We start from the raw sequence: 19,518 nt of genomic DNA on the forward strand, positions 1-19,518 counted from the left end.
TAGAATTCTGACGAGATATGTATACGTTTTTCCACTTAAAGTTTACAAATTTGTATAACCTGAGAAGATGAATGTAATGCATACTGTATTTATAAAGTGTCCAGTCCGTCTTCTCCACTGACGTAATACACGTTGTATTACCGTAATTAGTTAATTAAAAACTGACGCTTGGTAAATTAAGAAGGATACAAGAAAGCTATGCAGTGCTGATTGTATCAACGTATGAGTGTTTCAAACTACTCATGCGTAAGTGTGCCAAAGGCTGGCTAATCGCCTGTCTCAAAGTATACAAAAATTTACCTTTGATCTCAGGTAAAACCGTCTAAGTGCGCATTACAAATATAAAAAGTGGTATTGATGAGAAATGAAGGGTTATATTAACATATGTACGTCTGAATTTCCGTTTATAAACGTATAAATCTCCCCATCACGCATATGAAAAGATGTGTCAAGGGGAAACAAAGATTATGTAGTTATCGTATACAAATGCATCTAAACATTGTAATATCCGTCTATGATGCAAGTTATATTTGTTAGTTTTCACGTGAGTTTCCTTCGCGAGGAAAGACCGCCATGATATGATTGAAATAATGTTGAAAGTGACTTGCCTGATTTTCTGTTTGATATCGTCAGCAATGGTTTCATTTGTTATGCATGTATGTTTAGGCTTATATTCAATGGCTGTTTCAGGTTGTTCAACCGCTTTTGTCTTATTTGTCCAAGTTTTTTTCTTTCGTTTTGCCAGTCAAATTCGTGAGTCCATTCCACTATTTACATCCATATTCTTCATTTTAACTATCAACCACTATATAATATTTCCAGCTTCCATGATTTCATTTATCCAAGAACCATCTTTCCATACGGAATCATACATGTTCATGTAGCAATAAATTTCCAAACAAGAATGCACTGATTGGATAAGGTAACAACTACTCTGATCCAATGAAAGGTTGTCCGCGTGATTCAAATGGCACGTGGTCGGAGATGTGATCGGAGCCGTCATCCTTTGATGCATTTGGCAACGTAACAGATCTTGTGCATGACATTGACAGATTGTCTACAAGGCTTAACATAAATGTACCGAAACTGGCTCTTTGTTAACCGACCACAATGACCGAATGATTCTAACCTCAGAGACTCTAAGCCCTGAAGATGTAATTCATAACAAATTCATAACATTTAATTTTTCTTTTCATTCGACGTATAACACTGTTATCACAAATATGGCTTAGTACGCCCATCAACAATTCATTACCTCGCTCCTGGTTTTCATTTTAGAATGTTGAAATTGGTGATGTTTCACTTCCCCCTTGTCCTTAGGTTCCCTTCCACTGTGTCTTCGTTAATTGTCTGCTGTCGGGCTTTAACGTAGCTTTTGGCAATTCTTCGGTCACGTAGAATGGATGTGCCATTGTGGAAGGATGATTCTGTTAACTTCATATGTATACTTAGCTGTTGTAGCACATAGGTCTAAGAGTCGAGAATTGACAATGATGTAAAGTCTAGCTGTACACTGTCTGTCCGACATCATTGAAAAGTAACAGGAACTATCAGTGTATGTGACAACATTCTGTCTGGGTTTTTCACATTATCGTTATCCGGACTTATTCAAGCTTGATGTAGGGCCCCGTTTATGGGTGGAGGAGAGGGGGCGCGATGGAGCGGGTGGGGGAGATGATGCGGTAATGTACATATATGTATATGTGTTTATGTCTAACACTGTGGACGGCAGGATGTGGTGAACGGAAGGAGAATAATAGAATTCCACTGGAGTCGCCGGTTTGTTGACTTAATTCTGCTTGCCGTATTCAGCGACTTTAATCCTGGGCTACTCAGGTGGTTAATCATACTGTATTATACACAGGTTACAGCTGTATGCATTGTGCCAAAACGAATGTGCACAAAACCGCACTGTCCTATGCCAGTACATATAGCGTGAGTATATACGAGGACAGACTGGATCGTGTCAGTCTTATCCACAATGATGGCTGTTACATAAATATTACCCACTCCGATTCTTCTTCACTGCATCACGTATGGCGGCTAGTCATCTGAACGGTTGTAACAATACGACTGTCTCTCAGTGACCAGATAATGCCAAACCACGACGTTGAAAAAACACTGCTGGTGTCCTAAAATGCGGACAGAAAAACGAAGAGTTTTGTCTGGAAATAGAACTCCGTTTAGATTTTTTTCTTTAATTTTTTTTTATTAACTTACTTCTACGTGAATTGATTTATCTTTTGGGTCACTTTTGTTTCTTTCCATCAAACATGCTCCCTATTTTATTTGTGACAGGCCCTGCACAACAGCGTGAACGTTTACTCGTTATACATGCCAGTGATAACTGTATTATTGACACGTTAAAACTCAGTATAATACGTGTTTCCATTATTTAATCCTATTCAAGTGGCTTTTACCACCATTTATCGTTCTATTTATTTATTTATTTGATTGGTGTTTTACGCCGTTCTCAAAAATATTTCACTTATACGACGGCGGCCGGCATTATGGTGGGAAGAAAACGGGCAGGGCCCAGAGGAAACCCACGACCATTCACAGGTTGCTGCAAGACCTTCCCACTTACTTATCGTTTTATTAATTTATTACTTGGTTTACTTGGGTAATTATTTACTATGTTTATTTTTACACATTACTGTACTTCATATAAAGTTTAGACTGAAAAATGCCCTTTCATGCAAAAGCAAACAAAGGCTTTAAATTGATGCCAAGTTTTTCTGATAAGAGAGTAATGAAACTTCACAAAAACTATTAAATTGCCCTATGCGTTGGATGAATTAATCAGAATCGAATAAAATATGCTACTTGAAAAAAGTTAAACTTCAGGTGAAATACAGTAGTTATTTTCTGACTAACAGAAGATAATGGGTCTCACTGGCTCAAACGCTCAAAGCGATGTCGCAAGTTTCGATCCAGCTGTGGCTGCTCGGCTGAAGGTCGGTGGTTTACACCGCCCGTAATTGTGAAAAAGGTGAAAAACCTGAGTATACAGTTTAAAACCAGTCAATCAATCAGTCAGTCAAGAAATGGGAGGTCTAGGGAAAAATCTATGTATACCACATACGGTTAGATCGGGCTACAGACTTGTTGTTCACGCAGTCCACTACTTCAAAATGTCTTGGCTAGTTGAACGGTCGATGCTCACGCCCTCGTCAAGTTTTACTATGGAAGCCGGATGAGGACATCGGGCCTCGCGGCTTGCGGGTTGTGGCCCCCGCAGCACGAGGACGGTTCAATTTGTACGCGAATGGTACCGTCCTCATCCCCTCGTGTCGCGCGCGATTTGCACCATCCTCGTGCCGCGGGCGGCGGGCCACGACCCGCCCGGCGAGATGTCCTCATTCGGCTTGCATATTTTACATTTTTATGTTTTTCGATCGTTTAAATTCTTTGTCCTCTGTTAGCGTCGTCCACTATTTTGGTGTTTTTCTGGTCCATGACCTGCTTTCTCACAAATTGCAGTAACTGTCCTTGGTTGAGGAATCGCCGTTGATGACTGAGGCTAGTGCGAGGTATATACTCTCCAGTTGAGGAATCGCCCTTGATGACTGAGGCTAGTCCGCTGTATATACTCTCCAGTTGAGGAATCGCTGTTGATGACTGAAGCTAGTCCGCGGTATATACTCTCCAGTTGAGGAATCGCTGTTGATGACTGAGGCTAGTCCGCGGTATATACTCTCCAGTTGAGGAATCGCTGTTGATGATTGAGGCTAGTCCGCGGTATATACTCTCCAGTTGAGGAATCGCTGTTGATGACTGAGGCTTGTCTGCGGTATAAACTCTCCAGTTGAGGAATCGCTCTTGATGACTGAGGCGTGTCTGCGGCATATTGTCCAGTTCAGGAATACTTGTTCATGACTTACGCGAGCGCATGGTTACCTCATTCTCATTGCTATAAACCGGCCCGGATAGCACAGTTGGTAGAGCGTCCGCTTCGGGACCGGTAGATCCAGGATCAATCCTTGATCGAGTCACACCTAAGACTTTAAAAGAGGAAGTTGTAACTTCCTCGCTTGGCGTTCAGCGTGAAGGGGATAGTGCAACGACTGGTTGACCCGTATCAGTATAATGGCTCGGGCGGGGCGGCTTACTTGCCTTCAGTCAGTCGTCTCATTGAAGCAGCACTAAATAAAAGAGCGGTGGAAATTCGTCGTCATATGACTGAAAAATTGTTGAGTACGACGTTAAACCCCAAGCACTCAAGCACTCATTGCTATAAAGAAAAGCTTAAGACATTTAAAGAGAAAGTTGTAACTTCCTCGCTTGGAATTTAGCGTGAAGGGGATAGTGCAACGACTGGTTGACCCGTATCAGTATAATATCTCGGGCGGGGCCGCCTACTTGCCCTTGGTAATTCGTCTCAGTGAAGCAGCACTAGATAAAAGAGCAGTGGAAATCCGTCCTGCAACAAGGAGGCATATTACATGCACTCTAAGGACTCCTTTGTCGTCATATGACTGAAAAGTTGTTAAGTACGACGTTAAACCCCAAGCACTCACTCAATCTACAAAGAAAAGTGTGATAGGTAATGAAAGGCGTGCATCATTTACTGATTGTTAGACAGAGCAATAGATGAAACGTGAACAACGGCCATATTTTACACCGTAGGCGCAAACGTTTATTATCTGAATTATGAAAAATTCATCGATGAAGCCATGAAGTATAGTTAACTGACCACTAGCTCCAGACAAAATTCACACCAGATCTAAGACCAGTCTACACACCAATATTTTACTGTATGACGCATATCGTATTCGTACACCCATGGTAAGGATTCACTGGGGGGTTAGGTGTAAGCTTAATGACAGGTAAGTGTGGGGTGGTAAAAATATTGTTTATGAAATGGTATACTAGTAGTTATGAAAGATATAGGACACGTTTATTTTCCAGTGGCCGTCCTGTGATGAGAGTTCCCCTGGCCAGTTACCTGTGACAGCTAACCGAACAGGTGTCCCAGCAAGAAGGGTTAATATAGGTATACATATACGTATGTATACATGACTGTATATGACATTAAAGAGATTTGCCGCACTCGAGGATGACCGGCCTTTATTGAAATATCAACACATTCAGTAAAGCGACAAATACGCTGAAGTCACCCCTTTGCAAAGCTGTGGCAGTAGTGATATAGGTGTCAACGTGGGGGGTGAGTTATACGTGTGGGGTAGACTCAGTGGGCGTTATCATAGCACCGTCGTCAGATCACACTTGGAGCTGCTCAAGACAAACATGTTAACACGTTCCGATGATTTTGGTGTATAGGCGCACTCCTTCACTCCACGCATTAACGCAGTTTTGTATGACAAGACAGCTATACTGACTCCAATAACTAAACGTTTGTCCAGACGAAACATTTATCTGCGCCAAAAAAAAAAAAACAAGATCTGTTAGAAGTTATGGAGGTACAGGGTTCTGCATTAGGGACTAATAGAGGCTTTACACATTTATAATGCATGGCGGATGTATACATAACCAGGGTTCGCAATGGAAACCCAAGTGAACTAGATTAAGACAGTGTATATAAACATCTTAATGAGATGCTACAAAAAATAAGTTATAAACTAATATGTTAACCGGCGCTTGTGCACTCACAGACGAGAGGTGGACTTTGATTGGTTGATGAAATATGACAAACATACTGGCTTCAACCAGTTCATAATCCAACCGTGTGAAAAGAAGACCTATCTATTAACAATTAACCTGGAGATATATTATCGAGTCAAACTCAGACAAGTGATACTAAGTTAATAAAAATTAACTTGGCAAAATTTTTCATTATCTTCAAATATACAGTGGTTAGAACTGACAGGCACTAAACGTTTCCCAACACCTGTGGAAAGGACACAGTCTTTTGGAAGCAATTACAACTGGTTTCCGAAGCGGATATATTTCCTGGATCATATATACGGTCTACACAGATGTTTTAAAATCAGTCCTTTGACCAACTCTTGCGGGTCGATTGATCTCGACGATGTTTTTTCTGGTATCTAGCATGAAATAGTGTTCTGTATGATCTGTTGACTATTTCAAGCAGTTTTGTTCAAGTAAGCCCTATCAGTGTCAAAGCTTTCCTGGAAGACCAAAGGACTTTGTCGTTTTGGATTCTCTAGAATCTATACAGGCCAACATGCACAGCCTTTGTATAGATTCTACACACGAACGTGTTTGAACTTATTTCTTTGTCTGTTTGATAATCTAATCAGGAGCCCTTGAATAAGAAAAGGCCTCCAAGAGCGTGTCGCACTAGACAGGGGATTTCCCGCTCTCACGGCTTGTGAGGCCGACCTTAGCTTGCTTGCTGGACGGACGTTAACTTGTTTGTGGGGGACCCACGTTATTCTGCTTGTGGGGCCCACGTTAACTTGATTGTGGGACCGACTTTAACTTGCATGAGGGACCGACGCCCCTGTGGTCGCAGTCTAACGTACTAACGCAGACCATTTGTGCATACTGGTACGTCACGTAGCAATGTGCGACAGTAACTTGCCAAAAGTTGGTGGTTTACGCCCGGCAAACCGGTGCTATCCACCTACGAAATTACCGCGGTAATAAAAGTGAAAAGTTCTTGAATAAATAAATAAATAAAGTCAAGAGCATGTCCAGCTTTCATTGCACTAAAAAAAAAAAAAAAAACAAAGAAAAAAAACCAACAACCCAGAACAGTCACCCACTATTGCAATGATCAAGGAAGTGAGGAAGTTTGCGTATACACGTAGAACATAATATCATGCAGTACAAGTGAACACTATAACACAAACTACAGAACTGAGAAATAAAGAGAGCTCATTTTATTGTAATAAACTTTTCCCTTCATTGAAAATTTCCCAAAGATATACAGAAAATACATTTTAAACACATACATAAACATAAAATTACACTGAGTCCAGTTAAGTAAAGAAATCAAGTGTAAAGAACAGAGAATTAAACAATATCAGTGAATTTGGACTGTGCGTCTTCAAAACCTACCGGAAGTTGACTAAACACGCAACCCTAGCTTGACAGTCAAAAGAACGATCAGAATATATGCAAAGGTAAAGTGCTTTGGTTTATTTATTTTTTTGAGTGGTGTTTTACTCAAGAATATTTCACTTATACGACGCCGGCCATCATAGGTAGGAGGAAGACGGACAGGGGGAAACCTACGACTATCCGCACGTTGCTGCGAGATCTTCAGACCATATTGGTGAGAGACTCCTGGTTCATTGCGCCATGCTGGCAAGCTAACCATCTCGGCTAAAGTGCTTTGAAGTGCCGTTTCAATCGATGTATACTGAACAGTCGAAGAGAGGCATGTCTTTCTGTCCAGTTTTAAAAATGAAGACAAAACGCGTTTTTACAAATTTAATCACTCATTTTAATATTTAACATAATATTTTAATATTCCGGACACAAGAAAGTTTGTATCAGGAAGGTGTTCCTGTTTTAGCTTGTGTCAGGAAGATGTTTCTGTCGAAGCTTGTGTCAGGAAGGTGTTTCTGTCTATGCTTGTGTCAGGTAGGTGTTTCTGTTTAAGTGTCAGGAAGGTGTTTCTGCCTCGGCTTTTGTCAGGAAGGCGTTTCTGTCTTGTTATGCCCCAGGACGTGATTCTACCTTAGCTTGTGTCAAGAAAGTGTTTTTGTCTTAGTTTGTGTCAGGAAGGTGTTTCTGTCTTAGTTTGTGTCAGGAAGGTGTTTCTGTCTATGCTTGTGTCAGAAAGGTGGTTGTCTCAGCTCGTGTCAGGAAAGTGTTTCTGCCTTAGCCTGTGTCAGGAAGGTGTTTCTGTCTAAGCTTGAGTCAGGAAGGTGTTTCTGTCTAAGCTTGTGTCAGGAAGGTGGTTGTGTCAGGAAGGTGGTTGTGTCAGGCAGGTGGTTGTGCCAGGAAGGTGTTTCTGAAGTTTTTGTCAGTAAGGTGTTTTTGTCTAAGCTTGTGCAAGGAAGGTGTTTCTGTCTTAGCCTGTGTCAGGAAGGTGTATCTGTCTAAGCTTGAGTCAGAAAGGTGTTTCTGTCTAAGCTTGTGTCAGGCAGGTGGTTGTGTCAGGAAGGTGTTTTTGTCAGGAAGGTGTTTCTGTCTAAGCTTGAGTCAGGAAGGTGTTTCTGTCTAAGCTTGTGTCAGGAAGGTGTTGCTGTCTAAGCTTGTGTCTGGAGAGTGTTTCTGTCTGTGCTTGTGTCAGGAAAGTGTTTCTGTTTAAGCTTGTGTCAGGAAGGTGTTTCTGTCTATGCTTGTGTCAGGCAAGTGTTTCTGTCTAAGATTGTGTCAGGAAGGTGTTTCTGTTTTAGCTTGTCAGGCAGGTGGTTGTGTCAGGAAGGTGTTTTTGTCAGGAAGGTGTTTCTGAAGTTTTTGTCAGTAAGGTGTTTTTGTCTAAGCTTGTGCAAGGAAGGTGTTTCTGTCTTAGCTTGTGCAAGGAATGTGTTTCTGTCTTAGCTTGTGTCAGGAAGGTGTTTCTGTTTTGGCTTGTCAGGCAGGTGCTTGCTTCAGGAAGGTGTTACTGCCTTACCTTCTGGTGTTTCTCATAATGTCAAATGTTTGTTGGTAGTCCATAAGAAAATAAAGCCAAAATGAAAATTCCTTTAAAAGACTCAAATGTTAATTGGTAACTTGGTTGTTGGTTTGCACTTGCCTTCTGGTGTTTCTGTCAAAGTTTTTGTCAGGAAGATGTTTTTGTCAGGAAGATGTTTTTGTCAGGAAGATGTTTTTGTCTTAGTTTGTGTCAGGAAGGTTTTTTTGGTTTAAGCTTGTGTCAGGAATGTGTTTCCGTCTAAACTTGTGTTGGGAAGGTGTTTCTGTCTATGCTTGTGTCAGGAAGGTGTTTGTGTCTAAGCTTGTGTCAGGAAAGTGTTTGTGTCTAAGCTTGTCAGGCAGGTGGTTGTGTCAGGAAGATGGTTGCGTCAGGAGGGTTATACTGCCTTACATTCTGGTTTTTCCGTCAAAGTTTTTGTCAGGAAGAAGTTTCTGTCTTAGCTTGTATCAGGAAGGTGTTTTTGTACAAGCCTGTCTCAGGAAGGTGTTTCTGTCTAAGCTTGTGTCGGGAAGGTGTTTCTTTTTAAGCTTGTGTCAGGAAGGTGTTTCTGTCTATGCTTGTGTCAGAAATGTGTTTCTGTCTAAGCTTGTGTCAGGCAAGTGTTTCTGTCTAAGCTTGTGTCAGGAAGGTGTTTCTGTTTTAGCTTGTAGGCAATTCGTTGTGTCAGGAAGATGGTTGTGTCAGGAAAGTGGTTGTGTCAGGAAGGTATTTCTGAAGTTTTTGTCAGGAAGATGTTTTTGTCTAAGCTTTTGTCAGGAAGATGTTTTTGTCTAAGCTCCTGCCAGGAAGGTGTTTTTCAACTTTTGTTAGGAAAGTGTTTCTGTCTCAGCTGGTGTCAGGGAGATGTTTCTGTCTTACCTTTTTTAGAAAGACTTTCTGCTATAGTTTGACCTACTGAGGAGTTTCTGATGAAGCTTTTTTCAATGAAGGTATAATTTTCTGTCTTAGCTTTACAAAAAGCTTTTGTGTCGGTAAAGTGTTTCTGCCTTAGCCTTTGTCCGGTATATGGCTTATGTGCAGTCTCCCTCTTAACTATTGGTATTTTGGTTAATAACGTTTTACTTATTTCCGTAGGCTCTCTGGCCGTAAGTGGGAAGGTCTCTCAGTAACCTGCGGATGCTCGTGGGTTTCCCCCGGGCTCTGCCCCGTTTCCTCCAACCATAATGCTGGTAATGGAGGTAACTGCCAATTTCCAATATTTTATGCTGTAACAGGCAAAGAACATCACATTGCCACGGTTGATTTGGTTTTCATTTCTTACATCAGATAAACATTCTGATTTGGGCAATTCTTCCAGTTTGGAAAATATACAATGATGCATTGGCCATTCAACTGAGCAAATATAATATCACACGGATGGTTTACTCATGAGACTACATTCAACTCCACTGATGTAGACAGACGGCACATCTATTTCACTTTCCAGCTTTAATAACTCTGTGCAGCCAGTGATAAGACCAGTGTGATGTGAAATTTCTTCCAGCGCGAACTACATGTATTCACACTCATTTACGAGGTTAATTGCTTTCACAGGATTTTAGTCACAGGATTCTAACTTAGTTTGGGTATGGACTTTTTCCTCTCACTAAAGCGTGTATTGTTTATCTTTTGGGTTTACTTGTTTGTGTTGGAATATGTATCTGTTTGCATTTGCAGATCTGTGTGGCGACCCCCACCTTCTTTTCTCCCCAACACCCTTAAACAGCAAAGAAATATCGTGTGGACAAATGCAATGGCTCAAACGATAGGTCTAAATTTTAAACGAAATGTCATTCGCAGATTACGAGAGGGAAGCACACGTTTATGGGGACGGTCCATTTAAAGTTTATTTAAAATGCTGTAATCATGTATAAGAAATAAAAACTCAATCAATCATATAAAATGATGGTTATGATAATGTTGCTAGCACTGATTACATGAAAGTGAAAATGTATCCAAGAAGGCACCAGTAATATTCTTGGTTAGACAAATATATATCACAGAAGGATTAAATACAAATACTATACATTCAATCAACTCCTCAATTCTGGCTCTTCCGCATTTCAACTAGTAAAAAATGACAGCATTTTTTTTTGGGAGATCACAATTCTTAAGCCACTGAATACTGAACACTTTTCACATGAACAACACTGTACAACAGTTCTGCAAAATGAACTGTAACTCATTGTTGTTATAAACAGTTCTGCAAAATGAACTGTAACTCACTGTTGTTAGAAACAGTTCTGCAAAATGAACTGTAACTGTTGTTAGAAACAGTTCTGTAAAATGAACTGTAACTCGTTGTTAGAAACAGTTTTGCAAAATGGACTGTAACTCACTGTTGTTAGAAAGTTCTGCAAAATGAACTGTAACTCATTGTTGTTAGAAACAGTTCTGCAAAATGAACTGTAACTCGTTAGAAAGAGTCCTGCAAAATGAACTGTAACTCACTGTTGTTAGAAACAGTTCTGCAAAATGAACTGTAACTAACTGTTGTTAGAAACAGTTCTGTAAAATGGACTGTAACTAACTGTTGTTAGAAACAGTTCTGCAAAATGAACTGTAACTCATTGTTATCCTCAGGTCATCATGTCTTCCTCAAAACGAAAGAGATAGGGAGTTAACAGTCAATCAAACAATTCATTTATTTCTTTATTTGATTGGTGTTTGACGTCATACTCAAAAATATTTCACCTATATGACGGCGGCCAGCATTATGATGGGTGGAAACCAGGCACAGCCCGGGGGAAACCCGCAACTATCCACAGGTTGCTGGCAGACCTTCCCACGTACAGCCGGAGATCAAACAATTGAGACAAGAATGAACAATTGCGACAAAAATTAAACACTGAGACAAAGCTCAAACACTGACAATAACAAAACAGAACAAAAGAAAACCTGACAAATCAACACATTCAAGAACAATTACCTGTAACTTTCAGACAAGACAAATATGTTAACTAATCTGAACAAAAATCAAACAGGAAGTAATATTTTTCACAACTGAATCTTACAATTTTATAAAACCATGCATCAAATACATTGCATGTCCATCATGAAACAAAAATGAAATGTAAAAATATCCCTCACTCACTTGCATGAAAATGAGAATAAAATGTTCATTTTCATTCAATTTTGCTATGCTCTTGCTTTGGAATATTTTCCTGAGGCATCCTACAGACTCCTGAATATTTCATCTGTAGAGCTCACATCCGAATGACGCGAGACGTTCCCCTCTCAGTCTGACCTCCTTGGGACATGACCTTCACATCGCGACCTCGACTTGTCTGTGACACAATCCTTAGACAGCGACCCAGAACCTGAAAAACACATACAACGCAGGTTAAAGTGCAGTATGTCATATAAAGACAGTGTACCTGTAAATGACCAGTATGACATGACATCATGAGCTGGTCCGGCACATTGGTGCAATATTAGCATGAACCGGTATAAAAGCATTTCTCCAATACTGCTGACAAAATGTAGGTCAGACAGTTCCGATGTTGCTGACCATTGACATTACTTTTCCATCACACAGTATGAAAAAGCGTTCAAGAAAAAGTAGCATATGCTTTTGCATGTGGCCTCTACTTTCACACAAAATGAGAATTTCTCATTATGTCAAATGTTGGTAGTCCATAACAAAATAAAACCAAAATGAAAATTCCTTTAAAAGACTCAAATGTTAACTGGTAGCTTGGTTGTTGGTTTGAACTTGAGTAGGACTGCGGTACAGGTGAGTTTTTACCTGTCTAGTATCCTGAGGTACTATGATTCCATCATCCCAGAGCCTGGAGGAACAAAACACAGCAGACATCTCTCTGCTGAGTTTGTCCTTCACCTCTTTCTCATGACTTTGGGCAGAAGAAGGGCCAGCCTGTGGAGTAAACTGAAAACTGGGTGAAACTTTTCATAAGTCAATAATACAGCTTGAAAGAGAGGAGAAATCCAGATAACATCAGCCAATAATCTTTTCACTGTATTTGATTTATCATGTTAAGTTGATGTTAGGAAGATCTACCAAACAATGTTTTTGGATTTTATGGTATCAATCAAAGAAATTTATATGAGCAAACATAACAACAAATATTTGTCCTTATCCAAAGTTCTCAAGTGAAGTAGTGTTTTATTTACCACAGGTGTTCCAATAATTTACCAAAGCTGTTCCATTAATTTACCAAAGCTGTTCCATTAATTTCCCACAGGTGTTCCATTAATTTACCACAGGTGTTCCAATAATTTACCAAAGCTGTTCCATTAATTTACCAAAGCTGTTCCATTAATTTCCCGCAGGTGTTCCATTAATTTACCACAGGTGTTCCAATAATTTACCAAAGCTGTTCCATTAATTTACCAAAGCTGTTCCATTAATTTCCCACAGGTGTTCCATTAATTTACCACAGGTGTTCAATTAATTTACCAAAAGTGTTCCATCAATTTACCACAGGTGCACCATTAATTCACCCACAGGTGTTCCATTAATTTACCACAGGTCCGCCATTAATTTTCCACAGGTGTTCCATTAATTTCCCATAATAACAGCCAGTTACAGTATTTAGTTTATTTATACATTGGCCTAATCAGATTAAAAGTCAATATAAGAGGAAAATGTAAGGTAGACTAATTTGACAATACCACATTTTTCCTACACAATTAGGTCACCTTAAAATATTAAAAGTAAGAAAAGAAAAAAACTGCAAGGATAAAATGTACATATACCTCTGACATATGAGTGACCATGCTTTGTAACTCCATGGCTCCAATCTTTGCTGAAGGCCAGACAAATAAAAAGTTTGGGCTCATCGACCGACCAGCCTGAAAATATGAGATAAAAATGTGGGACCCTATAAGACAAAGTGGATGGCTTGTAGAAACCAGTGATTTCTAACAACTGAGAAAAAAAATGCAACACTTTTATATGGGCCTTGGTCTCACATATGATCACTGGGCTTACTTTTTACAGTAAAACCACAACACTCCAGTTATCTCCCCTTACCATGAGGTAGTTGTTCATCCCATAACTTCCTCCCACCACAACTGTCAGCTTTGGGACGGATGCCAATGTCAAAGCTGACAACATCTTTCCATGATTTTTCACTGTCTCTCCCAGTTGCTCTCCTGCTTAGTAAAAGATTCAAATCAGTGGTTACTTATTCATTTTACTCTAGGGGTTTAGCCCTGTACTAAAGAATTTGTCCGACGTTTCTTGGGTGGATGATATTGAATGTTCTGGGGTAAACCACCAGCCTTTGACAGGTAACTTCCCCATATGAAATGTAGAGATGTATGCCATACTGACGAAAGGCAACTGCTCCCTTGTTCAAAAGTGTATTAGCTAATACTGGTATTAAGTCATAAAGGTATTACATATTTATTATTTAACAAAATCCAGCAACCAATACAACTGTGCAGAGACCAAATGGAACAGCAGCTGATTTGGTTCATATTTAATACACATTTCACTCAATTATTTTGGGCCAAGTGCAAAACTGAAGACTTGGCTTAAAATTAAATCCGGTGTTAAGTCCTAGGACAGTTTTGAACAACCGGCCCACGAGCTTCAACTTGAGCAAACTTCATGTCAGAAGACATGAATAGCTACACAAACATCATCAACCAGAGAATAGTGGATGCAGGGCTGTTGCTTATTCCGTGGCTACCATATGTGGGAAGGTCTGCCAGAAACCTGCGCATGGTCATGGTTTAAGCCCGGTTTTCTCCCACCATATATTTCTCCCTCAGTCATATAAGTGAGATATTCTTGAGTACAGCATAAAACACCAATCAAATAAATAAATAAATATCCCCTGGCTAAGGCTAGGATTGAACTAATGATTACAAAAATTGAATCAACCTAACCTATAATACACACACAGTACCTATTACACATTAAAACACCAAAAAATGGCAAAACAAACATAGACAAAAAGGTGTCTCATGGGACAAATCTCAAACCAACAATCATTAATACATAGCAGTACCCTTAACTCCTTCCTTTGTATGAAATTACATGCACAGAGATTTTCAAGACTCATTACGAGAAACACGAAGAGTTTGTGAATCCATTCCATTTCAAGTCTAGAAATTTCGACCACATCTTCATCCCTGTGTACATCTTGCAGAAAATTTCTCGAAACCTATTCCCCTATATACCGAGTATATTTAATTCATGGAAGAAATGAGAACAGTGTTAACCTGAGAGGGGTTCCTTGCTGTCTGAATGATGGAATGAGTTCTGTAAGAACACCAATGGTATGGATCTGTCTGAACATAGAGTAATAAAGTGAGCTCCCTTGAGAGCTCCATCTCCAGTTATCTCCCCCTTGTTAGCCACCACACCCACCAGATATCTGTGCCAACATGAAAAATAAGCAGAGTTTACAAAGTTAAACCAGAAAACATCTGTACATCAGAAAATGACACACAAAATCGGCATAAGGGTTTATGTTCTTCAGGGAAAAATTAAATACTTTCAGTATACTCAACCAAAAGAAGTTCTCAAGTCAAAAAAAAAATAATCCTGCATAAAATTTGTAATTGTTGTAAGAGTTATGATAAGTTATAAGACACTACTTATAACAAATTTATGACATTAGAAAACATCCATTTGAAATTCGAACCTGTACAGTTCACACGGTAACAACAGATATGCCTCTCTTTCTCTTACCCTTCAATTCTGCAGAATCCTGTGACTACAGACGTCCCATATAAAGCTTTGAATTCATGAAATCGACTTCCATCAATGACTCTTGCCAGTATCTGACCAAAAATAAGAGTGGCAATTGCTGGACTAGTTTACTGGTAGAAGCATAGAAAAGCAACCAAGTAAGAAAGATGCCACTCTATGTATCTTCATCCTAGATCAATAATAATCCCCTAGATCCCACCCCCAGATTACAGCTATTAGAGTTATCTCCCCCTAACTAACATTTAACAGGACAAAAATGTAATAGAAAAAAAATATAACATGTTAAAAGTTTGGGTCATCTTAGAAAGTGTTGTTTGGAAGAAAATCAATTTTGATCAAAAAATAGCCAGAAATCCTAACTCACCCTGTAAACATTGTAGTCATCTATGTTTGTGGGAGCCAGACCTATAAGCTCCTGTGAATCCCACTGTGGAGCATCCCATTCCTCTGGTGTGGGGTTGGATGAAATATTGAAGGAAGCCACCCCATCCTTGCAAATGGCAAAAGCTTCCTCTTCAGTGTCTGCATAATGATCGGTGCACCCGCTCACCCTGACAACCAAACATGAGCCAGTCTTACATGTAATACAGTTAATGCTAATGTATCAGTTTGTGTTTTTACAGTTTTGGAAATCATGACATTATGACAGAGTAAAACATCCCACTGTAGTCGTCACTATTCATTAAAATTCTACTAGACATATTGGTGACATATTGGTTCTCATATTTATCTGTGCCTAGTGCCAAAAAATTTTAGGTGTGGTTCTATTCTTATGGAATGTGTGTGGAAAAGAATTAACAAAAACTACTCGAGGTAGAACTTACAAATTTGATGCACATATTCTCCTCATTGTGGACAAGACCTGTATAAATTTTGAACTTGGAGGCATTAGTTTTTCTCTTTTTTCTAAATTGTACAGACTTGAAACTTTCATTTTCCATTCAGGAAATGTGTTAAAATTTCTCAAAAACTATTTATGATAAGGCTTCCGTCTAAGAAGTGGGGGGGGGGGGGGGTTTGGGGTGGTAGGCATAGTTTACATTTTACCTGATAAGTATCTGATAACCTGAACCTCATCCCCACTGGTGACTTACGTGGAATGTAAGACAGCTCCTCCCAGGTCATCTGCTGTGATCACCTCTCCCGTTGCTGCTTTCACAAGCGGCGGACCTCCCAGGAAAATCCGCCCAATCTTGTTGATGATAATGGCCTCATTGGCCATGACGGGGATGTAGGCCCCGCCCGCAGTACAACTCCCACACACCACAGCTATCTGACACAGCAACAGAAGAGTTAGTGCCAGTGTGACATAAGATAACCTGTCGTGGGGCATTATTATAGACTATACTGCACTGCTCTTAGAGACTTTAGAAAATGTAAATTGGCCAATCTAGGATTAAAAAATGCAGACTGACAATGGTGTGCATGGAGAGCCTGATGAAAAGCACTATTATTTTCCATGTGAATGACCAGTATCTTGACACACATCCTGACAAACAGTCTGACATGCCTCTGACGTACAATGACACACACCCTGACACACAACACACCTCCTGACATACAATGACATGTTTTGTGACATCCAATGACACACCTCCTGACACACCCCCTGACATACAACGGCATGCCTCATGACATACCTCCTGACATTTGATATGCCTCCTGACATACAATGACACACCTCCTGACATATGACACACCTCCTGACACACCCACTGACACACCTCCTGACATACAATGACATCCTTACACATGTAAAGACACACATCCATACATATAACATGGCATAAAGCATGACATACAACATGGCATACAACATGACATACATCCAGACATACATCCAGATATACAATAACATCTTCTATACATCCTGACAAACTTCCTGTCAATGTCATCCTCACATAGAGCTGCAGCTGAAACAGCTACAGAAGGCTTTGAAAACATGCAAAGCATTGGTCGTGTATAAGATAACTGCAGCAAAATCATCCCTTACACTTCTGATCCAACAAGGGCAGGCCACAGTTGTTCACATTCATTGTGTTATATGCTTAACTTGGTTTATAGCCTACCAAGTAGCCACTGATGATATCTCTCAAACATCAACATTTCATAAAGTCGAAATGAAAAAAACTTTTTAACTTAAAGTGATATAAACAAAACATTGGCTACATCATGATGAAAACATGCACAGTGCAGTGCCATTACCTGTGGAATTCCTTTAGCAGATAAAATAGCTTCGTTGTAGAACACTCGACCGCCATGATTTTTATCAGGGAAAATTTCAGCCTGCAAGAAGACATTTCAAAACATGTCAGTAAATATAAATTCAATATATTACAAGAGGTGAATACAAAAATTATTCCATTAATTTCTTTACTTGACATTACAAATTACTGTGTATATTCTTCATATGTCTCTTACAAATTACACGTGTATTTCCTTCATATATTTTATCATGTATCTTAAGACCAATTTGTAAAAACTTAAAAACAGACAATTCTTCATAACATTCATACAAGAAAAGTGGTACAGAAAATTATTCTTATGGCTTGATTATGTGTTTTCATTCAAATAAACATCTTCATAACCATTTCTTTCTAACCAGTAAAGTAAGCTATGTCAAAAATATCTATAGTGTCGGATATATGTCAAGAGTATCTGCAGAGTTAGATATATGTCAAAACTAGCTGTGGTGTCAGATATAGATATGTCAAATCTACCTGTACTGTCAGATTCACTTGTGGCATCAGTGGCCTTCATGGTTCAGTTGGTTAGCACGCTAGCACAGCGTAATTACTTAAGAGCCTCTCACCAAAGTGATCGCTGTGAGTTCAAGTCCAGCTCATGCTGGCTTACTCCCCGGCCGTACGTGGGAAGGTCTGTCAGCAACCTGCAGATGGTCGTAGGTTTCATCCGGGCTCTCCTCGGTTTCCTTCCACCATAATGCTGGCCACCGTCGTATAAGTGAAATATTCTTGAGTAGGGCGTAAAACACCATAAAATAAATAAATAAATAAATAAACCTGTGGCATCAGATATATGTCACATCTACCTGTAGTGAGTCTGGTATCTGATGGAGTACATGTGATTTCAGAGAGACACACTGCCACACACCTCTAATGTCAAACTTACCTGAAGTCTCATAATAACATAACACCTACCTGCAGTGGAAGATAACCTCCACCTGAATCGATGACATACACACATGGTAAATGATTCTGTTCTGCTATCTCCTGTGCCCTAAGCTGCTTCTTCAGGGTGATGGGATACACTGTCCCTCCCTTCACAGTGGCATCATTTATCAGTAGCATACAGTAAACACCATTCACAAGGCCTATACCTGTAACACAGACAGAATTGTACAGCGGCATTACCCGTCATAAATACAGGCCTACACCACATGCAAGATGAAATCCAAGATCAGTGACAACCTCTTACTGTATTAAAATGGTTAGATTCTATTGGTGATTTAAATGCTCGGTCACAAAAAAAATGCAAAATTATAGCAGTCACCTGTTATTAGACCAGCTCTTGGAACATTCCCATAGTCCATCCCCATTCCAGCTAAGGGGGACAACTCCAGAAAGTCTGATTCATCATCTAGCAGCAGAGATAAGCGCTCTTCTGCCAGAAGCTTTCTCTGCATTCTCTGTCGCTTTATTGCCTTCTCCCCTCCACCTTGCACAGCTAGGCTGAGGAGTTTTTGGTAATTTGTAACAGCATCCTCCATTTGTGTTTGGCTGGCGCTGAACTTTGGCATAACACTGGCATTGATATCAACATTTTGCAGCACTGGGAAAGGTTTGTTCTGAATAGAAGCTGAAGTGCTAAACATCAAACAATTCCCCGGCCTTGCTGTCAAAACAGCTGTCAGCTGGTATATCGGTCTATTGATATGTACATATTGATGAAATTGCCCATTAACCCGAATGTTCAAATGACATCCCTTAAAATTTAAGAGGTTCAATAAATTTTTCAATGCCATATTTAACATGGCGGCACGACGTCATAATTTCATATATGTGCAATGGCAAAGCATCATTTTACTTATGGGATACTGATGTTAGTGTTGCAGTCAGGCCTTTTCACTTCTGTCACTTTAAACGGCAGGCTGCCTGACGTTCAGTAAGCTACAGCTGAACTAAACATGAGCTATGCGAGCCTTACACATTGGCTGCTAGTTATGCTGATGGCAAACAGCAAAGAATTTAAACCACTGCATACTTCTGAAGTTATTCACTCTGCCTGGACAGGCTGCAAGCTGCAACTCACATGTTCTTCTTCAAATATCAGACATGCACTGTAATCGGAGAAGGATTATAAAACAGTGAAT

The 19,518-nt window shown here is 39.9% G+C and overlaps 1 protein-coding gene across 1 annotated transcript; it reads right to left on the reverse strand.

Annotated features, from left to right (window-relative positions):
• Window positions 1-11,438: 11,438 nt before the first annotated feature.
• LOC135471230 (biotin-dependent 3-methylcrotonyl-coenzyme A carboxylase beta1 subunit-like) lies at window positions 11,439-19,414 on the reverse strand. The gene is made up of 11 exons (XM_064750357.1): window positions 18,699-19,414; window positions 18,347-18,525; window positions 17,391-17,471; window positions 16,280-16,458; window positions 15,550-15,736; window positions 15,165-15,256; window positions 14,693-14,847; window positions 13,494-13,615; window positions 13,217-13,312; window positions 12,246-12,374; window positions 11,439-11,817 (listed from the first exon to the last, which is right to left on the reverse strand). The coding sequence occupies exons 1-11, from the start codon at window positions 19,177-19,179 to the stop codon at window positions 11,704-11,706; spliced, it is 1,815 nt and encodes a 604-aa protein (XP_064606427.1). The 5' UTR covers window positions 19,180-19,414; the 3' UTR covers window positions 11,439-11,703.
• Between the last annotated feature and the right edge of the window lie 104 nt (window positions 19,415-19,518).

Source organism: Liolophura sinensis, chromosome 7, assembly GCF_032854445.1.
Source record: "Liolophura sinensis isolate JHLJ2023 chromosome 7, CUHK_Ljap_v2, whole genome shotgun sequence".
Taxonomy (NCBI): Eukaryota; Metazoa; Mollusca; class Polyplacophora; order Chitonida; family Chitonidae; genus Liolophura; species Liolophura sinensis.